The sequence below is a fragment of the Molothrus ater genome, chromosome 5 (assembly GCF_012460135.2).
Source record: "Molothrus ater isolate BHLD 08-10-18 breed brown headed cowbird chromosome 5, BPBGC_Mater_1.1, whole genome shotgun sequence".
NCBI classification, from domain to species: domain Eukaryota; kingdom Metazoa; phylum Chordata; class Aves; order Passeriformes; family Icteridae; genus Molothrus; species Molothrus ater.
The window spans coordinates 39,605,149-39,630,138 of record NC_050482.2 but is presented as its reverse complement, the minus strand read 5'-3'; the positions used below and the strand labels follow the sequence as shown (position 1 = coordinate 39,630,138).

The 24,990-nt window shown below is 35.7% G+C and overlaps 1 protein-coding gene across 1 annotated transcript in view; it reads left to right on the top strand.

Annotated features, from left to right (window-relative positions):
• Nucleotides 1-24,990, top strand: part of PPFIA2 (PTPRF interacting protein alpha 2) — a 288,359-nt gene that overhangs the window by 203,353 nt on the left and 60,016 nt on the right. The window contains exons 7-10 of the mRNA XM_054514951.1: nucleotides 7,963-8,079; nucleotides 18,577-18,798; nucleotides 19,422-19,568; nucleotides 21,377-21,511. Of these exons, the coding sequence (XP_054370926.1) occupies nucleotides 7,963-8,079; nucleotides 18,577-18,798; nucleotides 19,422-19,568; nucleotides 21,377-21,511 (621 nt within the window). The remainder of the gene's footprint in view (nucleotides 1-7,962; nucleotides 8,080-18,576; nucleotides 18,799-19,421; nucleotides 19,569-21,376; nucleotides 21,512-24,990) is intronic.

The following is a 24,990-nucleotide window of genomic DNA, read 5'->3' as shown; positions in this document are numbered from 1 at the left end:
GGTACATTTGGTTTTACTACTTGAAATACAGACTGTTACTCTACTGAGATTCAATTTCAACAGAATGGGAATGAAACTTAAGTTGGGATTTCTTCAGTTTGTACAGGCAGATCATGGCTTTGATATTGTTTAATTGTACTTCTAGGATAAGGTTCATTTCCTTTCTGGGTATTTCTCATATCCTATTTATCTGTTGTATATTTTCATGTTTTCTACAATCAGTAGCAGAGATATCGATTTTAATACAGATACACTGTATAGGAAAATGTGATAAAACTGGGTATACATGCAGAATAGTGGTTTTCATAACAGACATGTCCAGTCAAAATAAACCTAAACAATCTCAAATCTCTAGGTGACAACATGCAGACAATGAATACAAAAATTTAATTTGGGGAAGACTGGTTTTACTCATAGGGACATATATTGGTGTAACAAAAAGAGGAGAACAGATTGCAGTGCAAATAGCTAAACACACTCTTTTTTAAGCTGAGCAGTGTTTTTCAGACTGAATTATATATATTAAACAGGGGTTTTATTTTATTTCAAATTAAATTAATTTTATTTTTAATTAAATACTATATGTACTAAGAGCAACTACATAGTCTTAGAGGTACAAATATCTGTGTGTATATTTACATAAATGTTAAATATATACATGCATATTACATACACTGTTTCAATAACTTGTATATTTTTGAAAAGAATAAACATTATAACGTCTCTCCATCCATCTCTCTCAATCCATCCTTAGCTCTGACAAGCTGGAAATTAGACCCTACTAATGAACTCTGGAGATTTTGAATACTAGTCTTTGTTAGAGTAATAATGAAAGAATAAGGGTTTTGCTACTATTTTGTTGAGCTTGGTAAGGAAAAAAAAGAAAAGCAAGAGAAATTAGTCAGCAGGTGTGAAATACACAATATAATTCAACCATGTAATTGATATTTGTTACTGTTTTCCTATTGTGCTAGTCTCTGTAAAAGACGTTTCTTTCTCTGTGTTGTATTTCGTACAAATTTTGTGACAAAAGTTGTACATTTTTTGTTTACTTCAATAAGGGTTTCTGCAGAAAACATACTTAAATGCACTTGGTAATCTGTGAAAAATCTTGACAGGTACTCTTCCTCACAATAGCACCTGCACCATTGCTTTAAATTGCTCCTGTTCTGTTTTCCAAGTGCTGCCACAGCAATGAATGGTGCATGCTCTGGAGTAGGTGTAATAGCACAAGACAGGTATTTACACAGGAACAATTTGGTCCAGAATTCCTAATGAAGCAAAGGAGACTAGTAAACCCTACTGCCTCATTACCAGCCTGAAATGTTAGTGTATTACTACTTTCAAAGTACAGAAACACCTGCTGACACAGACATTTCGAGTTCAGATGCAGTCAGGGCCCAGTGATGGTGCAGGAGGTGCTGCGGTCAGTCAGTGCCCTGCTGCAGCCAGCTGAGTGCCACAGCTGTGCAGTGCCCTGCTGCAGCCAGCTGAGTGCCACAGCTGTGCAGTGCCCTGCTGCAGCCAGCTGAGTGCCACAGCTGTGCAGTCAGTGCCCTGCTAGAGCCAGCTGAGTGCCACAGCTGTACTGTGCCCTGCTGCAGCCAGCTGAGTGCCACAGCTGTGCAGTCAGTGCCCTGCTGCAGCCAGCTGAGTGCCACAGCTGTGCAGTCAGAGCCCTGCTGCAGCCAGCTGAGTGCCACCGCTGTGCAGCACCCCTGGGCCACAGCACCCCTGCCACCAACACCAGGGACCTCCAGGAGCCTGTCCATAAAGCACTGATAGCCAGGACCTTGTCAATAGTCATCACAAGCACAGGCCATCAGCAGTAAAGGACCATGGGGTTAGCATTTCCATATTTTCCATTTAAAATCAGCTGCAGACTCAGAATCACGAATCTGCTGCAGACTCAGAGCATTTGCAGTCATTTTTGCCTGTTGTCATTCATTATGTGTGCTTCAGCAACATGAAAGCAGGGTCTGAAAGTGCTCTCCACCATACAAGCAGGATTGCAGAGAGCAGTGCCAACAACAAGATTGTAAGAATAAAATAACCAAGATGTGCCAGAAGCTGCAGAAGCAAGAGGTTTTAGCTGTCTTTGACAGAATTTGGAGCATAGGAGATAAAGACTTAAGCTGATAAAATATGTGTAACTGAGGGCTGGAGTTCAGTGTGCTGCCTACCCACAAACATACAAGATTTGTTTTCGTTACTGTCTTTCTACTATTGTCTGATCTCCAAGGCTCCCTCATGAGATGATTTCACCATAATTAATATTTCTCCATAACAGTGAAAGCTAAACAGCAATGTTAATAAAAGATCAGAAATCTCAAAAAGGGCAAATCAATTATGTAAATATGTTGAAGATGTGTATTACTCATAACTCACAAAGTTTTTTTTTATTTTAATAAAGGAGTATTTTTCTTGATATGTCAGGACAGGTATTAAAGGACTCAATTGTGTATAGTTTCTAGAAAGCTCACCCCTGAATAGCAATAAAATACACTGAAATTCCAGGCAAATAGAAAATAAACCTACCTGAGAGGTTGTCAGTCTTTAGTTTAAAAGTGAAATTTGTGCTAAAAAAGCACCAAAAAAAGCTTGAAAATTGACTGCTTCTTTTTGGTTTATGTCATTGAATGGGGGAGAAGACAGAGTGATAAGTTTAAAGAAAATAATTTTTTTTTTTCCCCCAAAGTGAGCCCAAAGTGCATTGTTAGGGCTGATGATTTCATTCCCTGCCTTCCAAGCTTATTTTTTTTCAGTTTGAAAATGTTTTTTTCTTTTATTCTGTTCCCTTGAAGTATAGCTAATGTTGATTACAATGTTGTATGTTCCATAGTTATATTAACTCCTAGCAATTTTGAGAATAGACCCCAAATTCTGTATTTGCCCTTTTAAACATACCTGGTTGTAAAGCTCAGAATCTGCATTTTTGAATGGAAAAACTAAAGCATTTCAAATCTAAAGTAATCTTTTTGGAGATTCCTTTTTGTCTGCTGTTTCCAAAGACTGTGTGGATCTATGAGTTTTGTTCATGAAGTCAGAATGTGCTATTTATGATACCCTGAAGAGCATCTTGTGTTCTCTCTCACTGAAATGCTGTGTATGTAGCCAGTCTTCAGTCCTGTGCAGTTCATTTGACCACGATACTGAACCATACTGTGGTTTGTTTCAGTGTCAGAAGATGATGTAAACAAACTCAGTGGTTTAAGGTAGGAAAAGTTTACGGAAAACAGCTTTTCAAAAGCTTAAAATAATTTCATGGCTTTTATAGAATCTCAGAATCATAGAAAGGTTTGAGTTGAGATTGGTGAAGGGACCTTAAAGATCATGTAGTTCCACCTCCCCTGCCACAGGCAGAATGCCTTCTGCTGCACCAGGTCACTCAGAGCCTCATCCAACCTGGCCTTGAACACCTCCAGGGATGGAGAGGCCACAGTCTCTCTGGAAAAACTGTTCATAAAGTGATGAGGCACCAGAACCTTATAAGAAGTAAAGAATTTCTTCCTAAGATCTAAGCTAAACCTGCCCTCCTTCAGTTTAAGGGCATCCTGCTTTGTCTTATCACTATGTAGAAAAGTATGTTAAGTATTCCTAGAACACTTGTAATTGCCTGAAGACTGAAACTGTAATGAGGTAAAAAATGGCCATTCAAACAAATTTCAGCAGTAGAGGTACCTGGTCATTTAGGATTTTGTATGTTTAGAAATGGATTTTAATCTCACACCTATTAAATAATTTTAAATTAATTATTTTGCAATATACCCAAAGTAAACATGTAGAGTAGTGCTTTTCCTGCCTCATTTTGTGTCTGATGAGAGACTTCTTCAGATCAGTACTGGCTTATGTATTCATCTTCTGTTCTATGCTGTATTTTAATATTTGAAATCAATATTGCCTTAGCACCTGGATTCAGGCTATTAAGTGTATAGGCATCATATGTAGATTTGGCCATTTATGGAAATGGAGACCAGTTCAAGTTTTGAGTCTGAATTGCTGAATCCTAACTTATTTAAAAAAAAACATGATTCAACGGTGTCTGTAGACAATGGACACAAATTCTGCTAATTTAGAGGGAATTTATATGGGTATTATAGTGGAGGTATTTGTCAAAATTTTAATATCAAAAAGCTGGGCTTTAGGAATGTTGAAATTATTAGTTGAGACAGAAAGGCAGAATTTGTGTAAGGTTATGTTCAGAATTATTATGACAGAGTAGGACTTCTGAAACTGCCATTTGTTCTGTAATACCTTTGACATGTAGAAGATAGAATCAAAATCGATGGAAATTCTTTAAGGTTTTGATGTGCCTTGTGAGTCATAAAACCAACATGCAAAAGCAAGAAGAATGTTGAAGATCAATATGCCTGTCAGAAGAGAACAAGCTGAAGGAATATTTTTAGATTAGGGGGTGTTTTCATGGACTTAAGCTACAAAAGTTAGAAAGGTCCAACTAGAAAAGTGATACTCTACATTTTGTTCCTAAACTGACAATAATTGCTTCATTTTTCTCAATCAAGAAAAAAAAAGAACTTTTCAGTTCTGCTGAATGAGCTTGGAAAAGAAAGCAGAGAGCCAAATGTAAACTTTCTTTAGACTCAAGTGGGGAGAGACTTGAAATTTTACTCTTGTTCAGAGTCACATTGAAAGGTGCTACTGTGGTCCAGATCAAGTGTGCTAAATAGGGAAATAATGTTTGTGATTGTAGAAATGGAGTATAATCATTTGAGATCCACAAGCAGAAGTTGATAAGGACAAAAATGTGATGTATTTGATCAGATTTTATTCCCTTGGAATTTGGACTTCTGTGTTTATTTAGGTTGATTGTCCAGTTTTGGGTACAACAATCCTAAATAGATTAATGATATTTATCCACATTTATTTTCTATTAATCTGTCTTGGGGCATGGGAGTGGGAGGGGGGTATTTTGATTTGTTTTCAGCAGCTATGATGCCATCCTAAAGAATCCTCTTACTTTCCAAAACCAAGAACATAGCATGAAAACCATTAGGAATTTAACGTTAGAGGTCAGATAGTATGGAGGTACTTGGAAAGCTGTCTATGGACATGTTTTGTCGTAGATGTTTTTAGCTGGATGGCATAAACATAAAAACATCAGTAGAATAGACAGGCATTTCTCAGAAATATTATTACAAAATTTTCTCTGCATTGAAAAATCATTTGCTTACCTAGATCTCTGCTATTATTGCTGTGTGCCATTGTAATGATCATTAGAATTTAAGAGGTTTTGGAGTCTATCTGGGAAAAACTTAGTCATCTGTCTCTTCACCCAGATCATCAACCTGTCTTTCATGTTTTGACAACCTGTTTAAAATGTTACACAAATGGTTCAGTGATTAAATGAGCACATTTGCAAAAAATTGCACATTATTGAAAGTTAAATCAGTAAAAAGTAATAAAATGAGTATGACAGCAATTAAAACTTTTTCTTCAACAAAGTAAAAAGCAAAAATTTGTCTTTACTTGTAAGACACTGACGAATTTCCATGCTTCCTTAGGAGCGCTTATTTTGCCTTAATATATTCATTAAATCAAGAATAGAACAAGTATGAAAACAATTTAGCTGTGTGGTTCTTCACAGTTTAGATCTGTTATCTGACTATGCAAGAGCTGAAACTTCTGCAATGTGCCAGACTTCAAGCTCTTTGTTCTTTCTGTAAATATTTTCTGTGCATTCATTACAGTAATAAAATAATTGAAACCATAATGTTTAACAGGGATGGATTTTTTGGCAAAGTGTTTGTTCCCAAGCATTGAAAAATCAAGAAAATCCCTCCAAATAATGATACACAATATTGTATTACTTTATTTGCCTGTCATCTAAAAGGGACAATGGATTTTTTTCTTATTTATTTACTTACTTTGAAAGTGGTGGTACCTAAAGACCCTATGGAGGCTAAGAAAAATTAAAATCTTTCAAATACATTATAAAATGATAATGTTTTGCACTAATGTTTAAAGAGTATTCTTATTCAGCTACAGGCCTGTTAAGGATTTGTGTAGATACAGGTGATAATTCAAAATGAAGGCATAGTGATCTCTGCTTTTTAATGGATCAACAAAAGATTATCATATGAAAAAGCCAGCTATATTGATGCCTCTCAGTTAACATATCCTATGATTTTGCATTTTTTAATATTATGTGTAGTTGCTCTACATCAGTCAAAATTTTATTATATGTCTATTGAAGTATCTCACTTAGTCTACCTGAAGGTATCTTTTAGCACTAATTGATGGCTAATTTTGTTTGGTGGAAGCCAAAGTTTCAGTAGTTTTGATTTGAGAACTGTTTGAACCATAAAGAAAAATAAGTGAAACTATTCAAAAGACAAACCACACATATTGAATTACTGATTGTGTAAAAAGCAAGACTATGCTAATGAGATTACACCAGTCCTTTTTCTGTTACTTGAGACAGACATAATTCTCTTATTTAAGCAAAGTGTTTTAAAGTTCAGTGTATTTGTACAACCCCCAAAGACACAGATTGTCTCAGTTTTAAATCCCACTTTTGTAGTTTCCTATAATTGCTTGGATTAAATGTTGCTTTCAAGTCTTGGTCTTGGCACTTAAGTCAGGGGGAGTATATGACTTCTACAGGGGCTGTAACTTGGAATTTTTAGTGAGCAGTGAATCAGCCTGCTCATCAGAATCTCATATTACAGGAATTTTCAACATTTATATTAAGGAAGACTTGTTTAAAGGGGTGCTCTTACATCTCAAATTTTGTGAGATGTAAGAGTGATTCAAATGGTCTTTAAAATAAGCACTTAAATATAACAAACAGATTTGAAAAAAATGTTTCAAATTGAAATTAAATTATTCACATCAAAGTAAGTTTATCTTCTTGTCAATTAGAACTAAATTTAACTTAATTTGATTTAATAAATGTTGCACAAACTCTTGGCTGCTGCACATGGTTACCAGGTAGTATTACCTAAAATTCTCCTTCCTACCCCATGCCTTTGTGTTCTAGGACAGGACAGTCTTTTAGGGTGTTTCTGACTCAGGACCTAGGCAGACAAAATATAGTGACAGAAGCCTTTAAATGTACACCAGCTTTCCAAAACTGGCATCCTACCAGTGTTCTACTGTGTTTAATACATAATGTTATTCATCAGGTAAACCATTTACTGTATGTGCTCATAAAAGCAGAACAATACAGAGATATCTAACTGTGCAATTTAAAAAAATTTATTGTTCATATTAGCCTGCTCTTCCAGCTTATTGTAGTATACAATGTAAAAAAAAAATTAGGACCTAAATCTTTCTATGCTGATTATTGCCTGAGAGTAAGCCACAAAGCCAGAGAGAAAACATTTTCCGGTAGCTGCATGGGAATTTTAGTAGCATTACCAATAAATAACCAATATTTTAAATATGATAAAACCTACTTTTATATGTGCTAAGAGAGTCAGTGAGTAGTAGAGGGTGTTAACGTACATGCTTTTCTTGACAAAAACCACGTAAAATGTATGTTGCTGTTACGAACAGATGGGAGGCTGACAGAAAACTAGCACTTTATTTTACACCACCTGGGTTTGATTCATAGCCTCTTGGTACTTTTTTCCTGTAGCACAAGTTTGGCAGTCATTGAATTCTATATAAAAGAGTAAGTCTTGTTCTCAATGTGTAAAAAAATCAATGGCTAACTGCTGTTTCATCTTTCAAGCTAAAAAGAAGTGTCCTACCACAAAAGCAGGGTAGAAGACAAGACAGTGTTGACTGTCATGTCATTTGTTCCTTTGCATCCTTAATGGCCTTAAGATATTGTTAGTATGTTTGAGTTTTAAGCCTCTCTGCATATAATGACCTAATTTTGCAAATACTATGGATGGCCAACATAGGATTGAATTGTTAATAGACTTTAAAAATTGCCTGCTCAGTATTTTTCTGGTTTCTTATGTATATTTACCACTTATTTTCTTTCTTTTGCAGATTGTAGCTTTGCGTGAACAAAATGCACACATTCAAAGGAAAATGGCAGCTGGGGAAGGGTCTGCTGAGTCAGAGCATATTGAAGGAATGGAACCAGGGCAAAAGGTTCATGAAAAGGTATAAAAATGTTAGTTGTCATTAAATATAACAATCCATATGATAAATAATCAGGCTTTAGATTTTAGTAATGTGAATATTTTATGGGATGTCCACTTAGAGTATTGTCTGTCTACTGAAACCAATATGAAAAAAATGAGCTTGTTTAAATGGAAAACAAATGCAAATGGGTAGGTCCTTGCTCTTTGATAGGGTATTGAGTTAGATCCATAGCTTATAACTAACTTTTCTTGGAATTGTTTGCATTATGCTACAGTTATGAGTACTATATGCTGCTGAGTGATCTGTGGTATGCTACATACAGGAGAGCAAGGTGTACTGGCATGTATATGTGGAAGGCTGTATATGCAACATTCCTGAAAGAAAAGAGACCCTAAGGGGGTAGCAGAGACATAAAAACTAGAAAAAGCAATTTTGCTCTGTGCTGCCTATAGATATTATTCCAATTTGGGTCCATGCTCATATAGAGAGGAGCTACTTAGGACTCCTCAGTAGGAAATAGGTATGTAGAATTCAGGCTAAGTATTTGCTGCTTAATGCTGAGAGAGAACAAAATGTAGAGACTGATTCAGTAAGAAAGATTTTCTCCTTAGCCTTAGATTTCCACATTGATAAAAATCAAATTGAGCATCTTCCTCTCTTGCTTCAGAATTAATAAATTAAAATGATAGCACAACATAACATTTGGCAGACAGCTGAAATGAGTAGAGCTCATTTCATTCAGAGCTGCTTGGATCTCTAATTCTGCATTTTTGTGTAATGCCATATGATGAACAGTGGCATAAATCATACTTAGAAAAAATAGCTGTCATCATTATTAATTTTATAGTCAACCCAATTTACAATGGAGCACTCACAGTGCAGGCATTAATTTTACACATTTTGCAGTTTATGTGTATTTTCCTTTGAGTAATCTATATGGTTGAGAAACACACAGTAAACAAATGCTGTTCAGCTACACTTCCCTTTCTGCAAAATCTTATTCACAGACACATCTGTGAAATTTTGATCAACAGTGTTCACCCCACTCAGTTGTGCTTTTAAACCCAACTACACTGTTGAAAAATCTCTGATTTCCCACTTTCTTTGCAAGCCATGTCTTCTGATTTGAGCCATTAGGTTCATGGCTTACAAGCAGAACTAAGTAGGAATAAGACTAGCCATCCTTTAAGAAATCTGCATATTTCAGCCCTAATGAGAAGAATGAAATCCAACATAACATATCATTATCATCATTTTTTAAATGAATGTTTCTAGAATATTATGTCCAGAAAATATCTATCCTTCCTATTAAAAACCATTTAGGTTGGTTGGGTTAAGCTGAAATAAAGGTTTTTGCTCCTTATGGTAATGAAAGCCTACTGGGTAGGGAGTTAAGAGGAGTCTGCATTGACACCAGATCAACCAATGAACTCTAATTCACATCCTCTGCATGAGCTGCTCTCCACCTTTCTACATTTACATTGGTGGCCATCATCAATTCCTTATTATTTAGGAAAGAGAAACTTAAAAGCTAGAAAATATAGGAACTTGCAAACAGGCCAACTTGCACAGAGAAGAGCTTTAAAGGACTTTGAAAAATTGTTTTAAAGAACACCTGACAAAGATCACCTGCTGTGGGAATTAAGATGCAACCATTTCTGTTATCAGATATTCTCCTACTTAGATCTGGCTTGCTGCCACCCAGATCCTTCACTGAATCTCTAAGAACAATTGCCTGATTTCCCCACAGGCAAAAGCCAGGAAAGAGAGAGCTCCCAGTGAATAAGGTGTCCATTGGGAAATCTAGGGAAGCAACTAGGGATGCTGCAATGATGGGACTGAACAGCCAGAAATAAGATACTGTGAATAAGCAGTTTGTTTTAAAATAAGTTAATCATTTCCTATAGGTATTTATTTCAGCTTCTTGAAGAACCATGAAAGTTGAATTATTCAGTAAAACAGTATTTTCTGAAATGATCATATGCAAATTAGGAAGCATTAAAGTTGCTTTGAAAAAGAGGAGCTCTTCTGAAGTTGTACAACTTAAATGTCCACCATTACAGTATCCCTTTCAGCTGTAATTGTATTTTTCTTGTTTCCCTCTCATAATGGAGAATATTCCTAAATTAGGTTCCAGATATTTTAATTCAAATATTTAAAAAGCATTGCAATAGTTCTTTTGATGAGTCAATGGAGTGTTATCAGAGATTAATTAGCCGGAGAAATGACTATTGACTACACCCATTGACTATGACTACATCCATTTCAAAGATGCCATGGATGTATCAAAAAGTTTCCTGCTTGAGAAAGCCAGTTCAGCATGGATTTCTGTTACAATGAAGGCACAAAAGCTAAGTATTTAGGTGAAGTGTAAATCAGGGTGTTTGTCCTTGGAAGCACACTGGTGGTCCTACCTATAGTAAGGGCAGTTTTACCAACAGAAATTGGTAATTCCCTTCAAAACAATACCTTTACCAGAAATTGGTAATTCCCTTCAAACAAAAGGAAGCAGATACATATACCAGGAGAGGTGAAACAGCCTGATATTTCTGGTGCCATGAAGACCAGATGCTACGTTTTATGAGCAATTCAGAGCCTTATATACTTACTTCTTGCAAGAACTAAACAGCTGGGTCTATTTTGCTTTATAAAAAACCTCTGGCTGTCACATTGAACTTATTTAAGAATCATGGTTTTTTCATCTTACTCATAACACTAACATATTACAATAATTGAATCAAATGTTCAAAATTAAATCAGTAAGTTATGAATGTAAAAATCTGTGAAAACATTGGCAAAAAATTGTAGGCATTGTATTCTGTAGGAGTAAAAGGTGTTTTGCCAAGGCAAAGCCAGTGAGCTAAAATGTTCAGTGTGCAAATCTAAACACTTTTAATAAAAGTAGCAAATGACTTTCAGAGCAATCATCAGAATCTGTTCTGGGTTTTGGACTTGATTATTTTTGGATTTTCAGATGCATGTTTTTGTATGATTAATAGAAATCTTCAGAAAACTTCCAGTTTCAGCTTTTACTGAAAAAAGTTTATATCACATACACTCCTTTGTTTTGAATGAATAAATAAAAAATTCTTTCGACTGACAACATAGTGAAATGGCAGAGAAAGGAGTGAAGGAAGGGCTTATGTATAAATGTGATGTATAAAAAATATTGGGAGCTGTGATTCTTGCCCCAAAGCCATACATTCTACATTAGAGAAATAATACAAAATACATTTCATAAACAGATTATGAGTTTCTTTACAACCAGTGCAGATATGTTTCTGGTTTTAAATAATACCTTTCTGGAATAATATTGATGAAGCTAATTAAAGAATCATGTTCTGAGGGGGGCTTAAGGAAGGTTGATGGCTTGACACACCTGGGGAGGTGAGGAGTATTGAGTGAAAGGAAACATGGGTAAAAGCTGCAGCTGGGATTAGAAGCCTTCATGAATCTGAGGACAGTATGCAGTGTTCTTTCAGAAAGAGTTTAGGCAAGTATTTTGTAAGTACTGTTCTGCTTAATAGTTTAGTTTGGCTGCATGACTATGAATACTTAGTGCCCCACACCGTAGCATACAGAGCTGCATTAATTATGCATAGTTTAAATGATAAATCAATAGACTTCTCAGATCTTTGTCAAGAAAGCAATTCTTTGCTTGTTTCATATAAATTAGTGTGCCTTTCATTCATACAAGTTTCCTTTCCTTTTTACCTACTAGAAACCCCTATATGCTACTGCATGTTAAGCCTGTTAAAACACAGCCTTAAAGAGGCAATTTCACATTTCAAGTACTGTGATAGCTGACAGCATTGATGTCAGCAAGGCTGACTGACCTTTGCTGGCTGATTTACTGCCAGGAGTTGCCAGGAGATAATTTCTAATGGTAGAATGGGGAGGCTACTAAGAAAAAGGTGCTAGTCAAAGCAAAGGAGAATTGATTTTGTGTGTGTAGTTTGGTTGGAACAGCTAGATAGCCCTCAAAATAAAGGAGCAGTAACTGATTTCTGTCTTTGAGAGCTGAGAAAGTCTTCTAATGATGTAAAAGAGAAACAGGCAGGCATTTTGGAAGGGACCAGCAACAAGAAAAAAAAACTGCCCACCCATCAAGTGAACACCCTCCCATCCCTCATTTTGCAAAAGGACTAAACTGGGACAGATGATCACAGGCATCAGAAAGATGAATAAGAGCTGAAAGCTGATCAGGAAACAGACATTCTAGATCTTTAAATTAGTAACAAACTAGGAGTCTTTTGATGGCTAAGTAGAAAGATCACTAAAGTGAGGATGTTTAGAGACGAAAGTGCTAGAGAAGGTAGCTATTTTTGCATCAGTAGTGGGGTAGGGAAGAAAAATTTCAGTTGAGAGAATATTGTAATTGATAGCTAATTAGAGGTTGGAGACAATTCAGAGTAATTGAAGAGGAGACCTCTAATGATCAGATTACTGCCTGACACAGACCAAAATGTGTGAAACAACCTAGAGAAGTAGAATAATATTCAAATACAGAGGCCATCAACCACTTAGAAATGACTGTGACAGCTTAGGTTTAATGCTACTGGTTTTGGCATAGCTTTCCATACTCTGGTTTTTGTGCTGGTTACATGGATGATGATCATGCTGGTTTTGCTTGTTTAGCTGTGCTTTGGGTTTGCTCTATGGCATAGCAAGGTGTCTCTGTTAGTATCAGATTATTTTGAATGATTTGCATGAGGCATTTGAATGGAATGGGGTGGAAGAACTCTACACTATAGTCAAAAGCATCCTCTGCTAACTTATTTATTCTTACCTCTTAAACAGCATCAGTAAGTCTTACTGTTTGCAGCATTGATTTTTACTCTTGCTTTCATAAAAGTAAATGACCTGTATAATTTAACTTGGTGGTTATTTTACTTACTGTTTTATATTCCTGTACTATAGAATTCAGAGAAGTTTATTTGACTTGTGAAGTAAACTATTTCTGATGATGTGGCCTTCATTACCAGATTTTCTAAGCTGAAAGGAGCATCTCCATCATTACAAAGCTAAAAATAAAAAAAAAATCTTTTTTTCTCCTGGGATTTGGGACAAAATTTTCCAGATTTCCATGTGAGGACCATGGTGCAATAGGGATTTATGGTGCAATCAACTTGCCAATACTCCTTTAAAAAAGAAGTTTCAGTTATTGTTATTCACCATTTAGAGAGTGTTCTAATAAAGAGTAGACATAAGACACAATATTTTATGGTTTAAATAAACAAAACCACAAATAAAAAGGGAGAATACACATACACACAAACCCCAACACAACCCAGTGCTTACACCATGAAAATACTTGTTTCTTCTAGGACTTCTAAAAGACCAGAATTCTGAGTTTTTAGATTTCTTTCAATTATTCAAAGGTACCTTATGGTGAGACAGAATTTAATTTAGTTCTCTGACATGGAAACTCTTGTGCATATGGACATCCTGTGAATCACCTGTGCTTGTACAACCAAAACTAAGAGGCACAAATGAGGAGTTCTGTCAGGTTAACGAGTCTTGTCTCTGCTGCAGGTTGTGCAGAGATAACCTCATGAGATCTTATTGGTTTCCTTCTCACCACTCTCTGAGGTTAAAGTCTATCACAAAATATGGGATTAATTACTGGTGGATAGTATTTAGACCAAATATTTTGTGTCAGATGTTTTACAGCTGGAGAGGAAATATCACCTGGAGGTGCTTTTTTACTGTTCTTGGGATTTCCTTTTAAAAAATTAGGTTTTCATGTACATTTCACCACATATTTAATTGAACATAAGTTCTTTCTACAGAATAAAATGGAAAAGAACTTTGCTGTATAACCTGGGACAATTTTACCATTTCTTTTGCAAACTTCTGTAAACTGGTGTCCCTACTGGTCTTTTGGGGTTTTTTTTATTATTTTACCTTATGTGTAACTCCAGTTAGTTTGCCTCCAGTGTTATTTTGCTACTGTTTAATTGAAAGGGCAGTATGAGTTATATTAACAAAGACTAAAGTATTCCAGATTAGCCTTAATTTCCAATTTATCATGGTGTTTCTTTTACACTTTGTTCCTTTTCTTCTTTTTTTTCTAGTAGCCTAGTCTGCAGCTGCTTTCCCTTTTATTATCTCATGTAGAGAGCAGCAGCAATATAGGGGGGATTTATGGTTATTTGTAATGCTCCAATTTGCTGTCCTTCTCCCTGCTGACACTCCTATGTGAGCAGCAGATTGTCTTACTGCTGTGCTTTTTGGATCTTGAAAGAAAGAAAACCATGTTCCAGCAATGTTATTTTCCTTTTCATTCTTTTCAGTGCTAGGGAACATTTACTTTCCTCCTCCATTTCCACAGACCTTAAGAAATTAAAATTTTACTTCTCCCCCAGATATTTCTTGTTTAATTTCTATTATCCCCTCATCCCTGTCTATGCAGTGTGTCACCTGTTATAGTTAGTACCATCATTGTTATCAGACTTACTTGATGATTATTCCATCCTTTTTGTTTCTCCTCCCAACTTGTTTGACTGTATTTGAGTGTGTGTAAAGGCTTTCTGTATGGAGGAAGAGTATATTTAAAATCCATAGTAACAACCATGTTATTTATGCAGTATCAGTTATTTATCTACTGTGGTGATATGCTGATGTAACAGAAAAAAAAAAAAAATCCTAGCTTACAAAAACCCACAACAGGCATCCTCTTGCTGTTGCAAATTCACATTCTTCCCATGAGAGGAGGGATGCAAGTGCTGCATTGCTGGGTAGAGATGTCAGTGCTCATAAACCTTTGTTTGCTCTTACCTAGCACAGGAGAAGGTGTCTTTCGCTTCTCTTGAGCCTTTCAGTCCGATGCCATCCAGATTTCTCATGTGGCTGAGAAAGCTGTGGAAAGGGGCTGGAGCAGAGGCCAGAGGCCTCACAGTGTGTGCAGCAGGTGAGCACACACTGCAGCTGTGTGCACCTGCCACGTCTGTAGAAGGCAGCAAAGATGAGGGGGGAATTTTGTGATGATGCCACTTCTGCAGCATTGAAGTCTCAATAAGTAAATGTGATAGAAACAGATGGACTATTTATGTTGGGTAAACCAGTTAGCAAAAAACCCTCAAAGCATTGAAGCATGTGAGCTGCTTGCCACATTTCTTTTTTTTGAGGAAAAGTAGCCATTGGTCTTAGATTCTTTCCTGAGAACTAATTGAACTTAAGGAGTGTGTCCGTGTGTAGTTTTTTCATGACCACTTTTGATAGACAGCATCCTAAAATTTGTTGAAGACTTCATCTGGATGATTAACTTCTATGACAGATCTAGGGACCATGTACATTTTTTATTTTCTCTACTAGAATGTTTTGAGCAGTTAGAAAATTTTCTTTATCATTCCTTCTTTAAAGATTTCCTAATCATTTCAGATTACTTCCAGTACTTTCTTTTTCACTACCCCAAATAATTTGACACTATTTCTTTCATTTTTGGCCATTTGGGGTAGCATAGGGTTATGATAGTTAAGAATGTCTATTTTGAAACTTTTTTGAGTATGCTTTTCTGAAAAGTTTTCCTGTAGTGCTTCAGGTAATAATTAGCAGAGGTCAATTTGATTTCACTGTTTCAAACATTCAACTAATAGTTTATTTACAAAGGATTGTAATTAATATAGAGCAACAACATTGAAATTTATTTATTAATTGCAAGGTGTTGCAATTGATGGACAGCATCAGCAACAAGAAGCTCCTTAAATACCAGCAAACAAAAAAAATTCAGCTAGATTTAAAAAATTCAGCAAGACAACGAACAAGAAAAAGAAACAAACATGGACATTATTCATAAAACTGATAATAGAGAAGATGCTGCAGTTCTGTCCTTCCAGCTTATTCCATAGAAAATTTCTCTGGAGAAGCGGAGGTTCCTGCTCCTTTCACTGATTCAGAAAGTGAATTGGAATCACCATCTGTAGAATGCCATTTGCTTCTACTGACACAGTATATTTTCATATTCTTGTTCAAGCTATTTTCGTGGGGGAGAGAAGGGGAATTATTATTATTGTTGATAAAAGCCCTCCTTAAAAAACTGAGGAATGTTATACCAGTTATTTCTTGAATTAATACTTAATAACTTTCTACCTGTGGTCTTTTAAAGTGATTGCTGTTTGTGATGTACCCATGTAATGGATATATCATAAAATAATAACAAGGCATTAAAGTGACAAAATGTCAGTTAAAATCCCTTGGTAAACTTCCAAAGTATGCTTCAAAATTCAAAATATACCAGATTTTAAACTGAGTTTTAAAAATTTTATTTATGTCTTTACAGAAAGCTTTTTTAAAATCCTGATCTTACTAAGGAAAACTAAAATGTTGATGTTTTTAGTAAGTTGGAAATTTTAAATACCAACCAGCTCTATATATGAATATGAGAAAAATTTAAAGCAAGGCTGAAAAATTATTAGAATTAAAGCACTTTGTGAAAAGAGTTCCTCAAGATCTAAGAGGGAAGTTAATGTGCATATATCACAGTACCTGCATACATAATTGTTGATCACAGCATTGGTTTAGTGGTGAGAGACAAATTGTAACTGCAATATCACTTGTCTTTCCAGTAATCTCAGATACTAAGTAAATTAGTAGAAAAAATTTGTTCTTCAGATTTAATTTATATGAGGTTTAGTTATTCATATCTTAAAGAAAAAAGCTTAATGAGCTTTTAATTAATGAGAAGAGAATACTTCTCTTGCAGTGAATGTACTCCCAGATACCACGGGTTGCCATTTCATAATTACCACGGTTTGTGTCACATAAGGTACATGAACACATGCCATTTATTGCATCTGAGAGTTGATATTTGGCTTATTATAACTTTGTAGCATTCCTGGACTGCTCTTCAGAGACCTGCAGGGCAAATTCCATACGAGATAAAATTTGCTAACCTGTGAAAACTGCTAAAATTGCTGTACAAGATTGTAACTGTAAAAGAGATTATAATTGTCATAGATAAATCTTTATCTTGAATTTTCAAAATTTTCAGAGTATGATGGTTTAGCTGTCTTATCCTTGTTTGAGTATTTGAGTACTATTTCATTTGTGACTGCTACATATGCTATTCTGCTTGAATCACAGTGCAATTGCATTTTGATTCAAGCAGAATAATAAAACACTTTAAAAATACCAAAAGTGTAAATAAGTTTTTTATATGCTATGGTCATCTTACCACGGTGTCCTGAAAGTAGATCAACAATGTTTCAGCACTAACATAAAATATCTAAAATATAATTAGGTGGTATAAAGAATACAACTTTGTAACTGAGTTACTTGATGTAGTGAATTTTTAAAGTAATTTTATTCAGTGATAAACAGTGGAGCAGGTAATCTTGATCTGGGTTCATTTTATGTCTGATTGAGAAAAGAATTCAGTTAAAGCCACTAAATAATGTTCTTAGAATGTGCTAGAGGATTTCTATATAGATATATTTAGACAATAATAATACAAAGTGCTAACAAAAGCTGGTTTCCCCTCAGACTCTGCTAGGACTTTTTCACATTTACATTGCTATACACATTATCACCTGAAGAACAATAAGCAGCTTTTAGGACCAATATTTCTGTATGATGTTTAAAATTATAGTTACAACAAACTCTTTACTCCTGTGCTTCAATTTTGCTGATAAAATTGTACACAATCAAGAAAGTTAATGACAGGTTAGGCACTTTGGTTTTATTTTTTCATGTTGCAGATCAAATAAAATATTTATGATTTTTTTGTTGTTGTTTATGCCTGTTTTGTTTCACATGAGAGTATTAAATTTGTATGAAACCATAGGCTTAGCCTATGCTGGAAAAGGTTAATTTTAATATCTGGTAATGAGGCAATACCAGCATGTCCTGCTGGTGAATGCACTTCTATCCTGAAATCATTAATTTGCAATATAAATCATATTGCTGAGATCATATCTCAAATGCAGCATGTGTTACAGAATTTTGGATTTGTTTTTGTTTTTTTTCTTTGTAACTATATTCACACCAAGGCTTTTAGCAGCATATAAATTACTTCAGCAGAACTTGTTTCTAATGTAAATCTCACCAATGTGTTGTCCAGACTGAAAGCATTTTCTTGTACACTGAGTTTGTGATTAATTAATGTTGTTTCCCGTCTGCAGCATGGTATATTTTGCAAATGATATAAACTTTACTTAGGTTAAAGTGATATGTAAGTTTAGTTAAGAACCAATGAAAGCAATTTGATGATTTTTAGAAGTATTGTTGTAATCTGTACTCAAATAGTCATAATGTGGAACTAAACTTTTTATGTGTAGTATTCTGCTCTTAATGCAAGTGTTTGCATCTCTCTGTGATGCTACATTCTGGAATCCAATGATATGTGAATTCATGTTCTGCTATTTTTTCACAACTATACCTATCTTATCTACTGTGAAAATGGTTTTTTCCTTCCTAGTTACTTTTGTAATTTCTAAAATAGTTTTTTCTTTAGAAATTCTTTAGCTAGAGTCCACATTAAAAGACAATTAATCAATGTCGCTTCTCCATTAACAGCGCCTATCCAATGGCTCCATAGATTCAAATGATGAAGCCAGTCAAGTTGTTGAGCTTCAGGAGCTGTTGGAAAAGCAAAACTATGAAATGGCACAGATGAAGGAGCGTTTGGCTGCACTGTCTTCTCGGGTGGGAGAGGTAGAGCAGGAAGCAGAGACTACGAGAAAGGAGCTCATTAAAACAGAGGAAATGAACAGTAAATATCAGAGAGACATTAGAGAGGTAAGGAATTCAGCATGTTCACCTCATATTTCCTGGTTGTTGTTCCTTTGATATCCACTGCAAACTGATAGAGGCCAGTGTATATGAGCAGCAAAAGTTGAGCACTGATGAAAGCCCTTAAACATTGGAGACAGAAAATTTAAGTTGAGAAATAGCACTAGAAATTTATTCCTTTCTCTCAATAAATGAAAGTAAAATTTAAATTTCCATCCCTTTCCTCCTCTTCAATTGTGATGTTTCTCAGTATGTCATCTCTTAGGCAGATATTCTCACTATGTGTGGATGGTTGGCGTCTAGAATCTATTTTAGTATTCATTAGTTATCTTCCTGTTCCACTGGCTTTCAACAAAAGACTGGGTATAGTATCAGTGCCATGGTTTAATTGACAAGGTGGAGTTGTGTCATAGGTTGGACCTGATGATCTCAAAGGTCTTTTCCAACCTAGCTGACCCTGTGATTGTATCATAGCTACAAGAAATCCCAAAGAATTCTCTTTACAAATGAAGATATACTACTGATAATAATATAATCCTGTGTACTACTAGCATGAAAATTAAACTGGTATAAAATTATGTAGCATTTTAATTTTATGATTCCTGATGGGGGTTTTTCTGTCACATTAGGCAATGGCACAAAAGGAGGATATGGAAGAAAGAATAACTACGCTGGAGAAGCGCTACCTCAGTGCTCAGAGAGAATCCACCTCCATACACGACATGAACGACAAGCTGGAAAACGAGCTGGCCAACAAGGAAGCCATCCTGCGCCAGGTGCTGCACCTGCATCAGCCACTTCTTTTCTTCATGCACGATGAAAACTGATGGCAATTTCCTATAAGAGGTTTCTGTTAGGTTAATCTGTTCAGTTTTAATCAACAGATCAGTTAATCTAAAAAATCCTAAATTGTTCAGCATCTCTAAGTTTCAGATCAGCAACTACAGCTGTGAACAGTAATTTCAATGTATCAGGGTATACTTTCAATGTTGGAAAATAACTGTGTTTTCTGATAGTCTTGCATAAGTGCACACAGTCTTATTCCCTAGGTAGTGGAATATCTTTGCCTCTTATGTGACAATTTTGGAATTTTACTTTCTAAAAAATAGCTTGAGCTGAAAAAATTCCTTTCTGCAGAAAAGATCAGAATTTGCATACAATATAATCTAATGATTTTACAGATGAGTAGAGTGCAAATACCATTTTAAAAAGCTAAATTAACTGTGAATATGTTTTAAGAAAGCTTATAACATGACTGTGCAGCTTTCTCTCATGGTACTTTGTTTCCATGGTGATTCCAAATCTGGAATGTAAACTGAGCATAGAACACTGGTTTGTAATTTGAAGAATATGATATAAACTGAAAGCAAACATGAAGTGAATATAAATCATACTGTATCATTCAAACCCAGCCTCAGTATCAGACTTTTTTTTTCCTAGCATGTCTTTAAACAATTTAAAGTGCTATATGGGAAATTAGCCTGTGTGATGTGATAATCTCTGCTTCTATAATTGTATGCAGATATATTTGCACACACAAGCACACATCTCCCTGTATCTGTGTGTGTATATATGTATTTGATACTTCTTCAGTGAAACTAAACCATCAGAACTCAAACTCTCCAGCTTTTGCCAGCTTCCTTAGACTATTTTAAGAGGTATCTTCAATTGTCAGGGAAAAAACCACCCAACGATGGAAAAAGTAAGTTACTTGTATCTGAGTTCTTATTGTTGCCAAAGTCACGCTGTGCTGCAGAGTTCTGCCTACTCAAAGCAGGAATCAAAGCAGCTAGGCTTAGACTATATATGGTCAGACTTAAAGTTGATTTGCAGCATTGAGATGAGAAAAGCCTGGCTTTCCATGCTTTTTGAAGGATTAGAAAAGAATCTACAATCACACTCCTTTTTCATTTTGTCTTGTATTACCTGGATTGAACAAGAAAGCAGCAACCATTAAAAAATCTTGATTGTGTGCTGCATCTCAGTAGGCCAGAAGATGCTGCAGTTATAAAAAGTCCTCCTATTTCTCTCTAATAGTTATCACAGCTCTCTCAATTTCACCCCTGTAAAATGAGATTTAATTGTAATGAATGAAATGTCAGTTTTAACTTTTTGTAATATGTGATTGCCATTCATTCAGAAAATTGTGTTTGGCAATTTATTCGGGGAATTCTATCCTTTCAGAATTGTACTTCTTTTCCATTTTAGCTCATATGTAATTTTTTTCTGTAAGATGGACTGTATTTCCATTTAGAAAATTCTCACTTTATTGGCACCAGTACTATTATTTTGCTCAGATAAATTCCACATCCATCAGTGGAGCTTTTTCATCTTAATTAGTGCCATCTTACAAGTCCTTTTATTCACCTTTGTGAGATCCTTGAGCCTCAATCAGTAGTAAGACTGGCAGCCTACATTGTTCCATGCTTGAGTTAATACCTCTCCAGTAACCACTCCCACACCAAGAGTTGTCTTGCCTCTTAGTGAGTTTTGCAATCATTTCACTGATACTTTAGAAAGGGAAGGGAAATCCTTAATATTGATTTTTATTTTTTATACTTGTTTATCTATCTTTGGCTTTCAGTTGGAAGACAAAAACAGGCAGCTGCAAGAGCGTCTCGAACTGGCTGAGCAGAAGCTGCAGCAGACGATGAGGAAAGCTGAAACCTTACCTGAAGTGGAGGCAGAACTGGCTCAGAGAATTGCAGCTTTGACTAAGGTACTGAGAAATAGGCTTACTTCAGAAGTCCCATTGTTTAACACTGATTTTCAGCCTGATTCCTAACCTTAAGGACAAAACAAAGGTAAAATTGAGCCAATTTGAAACAAGGAAATGTGTTTCTTGATAAGTATGTGAATGGGAATGGTTTCAATGCCGTGTTTGTAATTCTTATTATTTTGATGACAGGAACAGTAGTTATTTGTAAGTTAGCCTAGGCTATGCTTACAAGGGAGTCCTGTATTTCCAATACAATTGAGAATTACTCTAGGAGGACTCATTTTACTGTGTAGAAGTTTCTAATTTAAGGGTAGGCAGTGAGGGAAGTCCCTTTCCTACAGGTACTTAGTTCTTCTGGATGTTTTCATATACTATTCATATAGTATATAAACAACACCTAGTTTTATTGCAATAAGTGCTATAATTTCAAATCCTGGTGGCAGGTGGGATCATTTGGGCAATACAAATGAAGGCAACTTGTAGTACATGCTTACAAGGTTTGCTTTGAATGATTCTTTGTATCATATATCTTCAAAGAAAAATGTGAAACTGAGTGATTTTAATTTTTTTTACTATAAATTTGTTATATGGCTGCTATGTTACAGAGAAAAAAGAAGATAAAGATAAATTTTCAGTAATGCTTTTTATGTTTGGCCTCTATTACTTTCAGGTGTGCATGTAGTTAATAATATAGCTCAAGTATTATCAGCTTCATAAAGACATATAATGTGGTTTATGCTACGTCTCTTGAAATCAGACAAAGAAAAATGCATTTAAGACACTGTATTATATATAATTCTGATTTATCTAAGCTTTCCTTTCTCTATTGCCAAGGAATGCTTCTATTTATGTGCTGAGCTCTTTTTAAATTTGATGGACTTTTTGCAGGTCCTATGTTTTCCATATTTAGTTGCTTATTTAAATGCTGAGCAGCTCATTAATAAAATCTGATTTTTAAGTAATTTAGTTAAGCAGAAGAAACAAAGAAAGGAAGGCTTTCAGTAATCAAGGGTTTGTGCTGTCACTTTAGGTTTGTATGAATGGGTGTCAATCTGAAACAAAGACTGAAAATTGGGGGAGGTGGTGGGGGGAGGAAGGCAAGAAGAATCAGCAAAAAGAGCTACATTAAATACCAAATAAATTTCATTGGATTTTAATAAAAACTCAGGTGCACAGAAGAGCAATCCCTTGGCATTTTAACTTTTTTTCTTCCAATTGTTTCTGATTCAGCAAATAATCATATATTGTAATGCCCTCAGTAGCTTAAAAATACTGTTTTCTATTTTAAGAGGATTTTTCCTGAATAAGTTCTCCAGCAATTAGCCACCAGTAAGTATTTGGCAGTCTCAAGCATGTCTTTTCTTGCAACTGCATTTTTCCTTGAACATATATTAATGACAAAAATCGTAAGAAGAAATCCCATTTCAACCATGCAGAACACTCAGGGACTTCCATGAGATACTGTTGTTATTGTGACCATAAAGCTGCAGTATACATCTCCGTTTGTCTTCTTACATTATTTCATGGGATGTGGTTAGAGAGCTGTCAACAGAGCTGATGCTCCACCCCATTTCACTTTGATGTACTTGATCAAAGTTTTTGCCAAGCAAGAAACTCTGAGAAATAGGTTGTAATGCTGGTTCTGCTCATTTCTCAGTGATTACATAAAAAACTGAAGATATGTATTTCACTTAAAATTGTGCTGCCTTGGAACATAAGACACGAAGAAGAATGTAATAATTTGGCCAATAGGCTAAATAAGCCTGTGGCCTACGTGTCTTGTGTACAATTTCTTTGCAAACTGCAGAGTTTATTAAAGTGCTACTTTGAGAGCTCTGAAGTTTAAAGTACATTACTTTTCATGGATCACATAAATGAGGCTCTGAACCAAGGATGCTGTAATCACTGCAGCTTACTTAAGTAGTTTTAAGTTAGCTAGCTGGTGTGCTCTTACATATTGTCAGCTATTCACTGACAACTGCGAGTCCTGCCTGAGGGGCTGAATAATGTTTAATTAATTTTGCCTTGGTTGGACTTTGTGCCAACATACCTGCTGTCTGTAGCACTCAAATTATCTGGCTGCAGAATCCCTGAAGCCAGTCTGCCTGAGCTGTGTGATCACTGCAGTGTCTATGTATACCAAGTAAAAAGAGGAGCCACCAAATCAGCTACTGTTTCTGCACTAAAAAAAAAAAAAGTCAAAACTGATTCTCCTTCCTTTAGTACTATCTCAATGAAAGTGGCTTCTCTGAGATTAATGGGGTTACAATCATATGGAAGAGGTGAGTTGAACCAAACATGCTTTATATATATTTTAAAGTAAAGTAATGTAGGTTATCTGCTACGCTGTGGGTAAAATATAAGACCAATTACTTACATGTGGAGATGAACCAGAAAAAATATGTTCTGGATTTGTCTGTGATTATTCCCCACCTCCACCCCAACCCCCATAGATTTAAAAGTTGCATGTTGCGGTTCTGCATTCAATTTTTTTAATATTCTTGGTCATAATAAATCCGGGTTGGGATTCTGCAAATGAAGGCTATAGATTGCCATCCTTCTATCATGTCAGTTTTTAAAATTAGTTGGTTTTCCTTTTTTTAATGTATATAAGCTAGTGATATGTCTTTCTGCTACTTTTCCATGCCCAAACTAGTTCGTAAGGAGTGAACTTCCAAAAAATTTGGACTATACTGTGAACTTGGATAAGTACCCATAAATTTACCTGAGTCATTTGAACTTTTCTTTGGCTTTGTTTTCACTGTGTTCTGCCCATTGGGTGCCAACTAGAGGGTTAGTCAGCCTCTGGCAGACTAACCTGGAACAGCATGATCCCATATCCTGTGCTGTCCCGCCTGGCCATCACACTGGTACCTGTCTGGTCATGACAAGTAGCACAGCTCTCAGCATGTATCCCAAGATTTAGATTCCCATGACTCATTGAGCCACCTTCTACTCACTCTCACAGTATTGGTCTGTTTGCCTGCTCTGGAGAAGAGGCAGTTCCTAGTAGAAAGAGCCTCCCTCCTGTATTAACCTTTCTTTATCCCACAAATGTTTATTTTCCTCAGAAGGGGCAGACATTGGAGCATCCAGAATCTTCAGATGGTTAGTCTGTCAAACACCAGTTTCTCCTTGCATGTGTTCAAGGAAGAGGTCTATTAGGGCCAGCCAGCATCAACCTACTTCCATTCACTCACTCCCACTAGCAGTCCTTCACCTCCTAGGTGCTTGTGCAGCAGAGGTACCAAGTCACTTCTCTGATCACAAGACAGCAGTCAGCATTTTACACCATCATTCCTGTATGCAGGTCACCAGAAATACCAGCCACGCTTTTCAGCTGCACTAGAGAAGCACTGAGATGGAGAAGAGGAAACCATATCATAATAAACCACATTTAGCATAGTAACACCTTCAGTTAATTTTAAAGGTGATAAAAAATGACTTGAGAGTTGGAGGCAAGTGGGACATAATGCTTG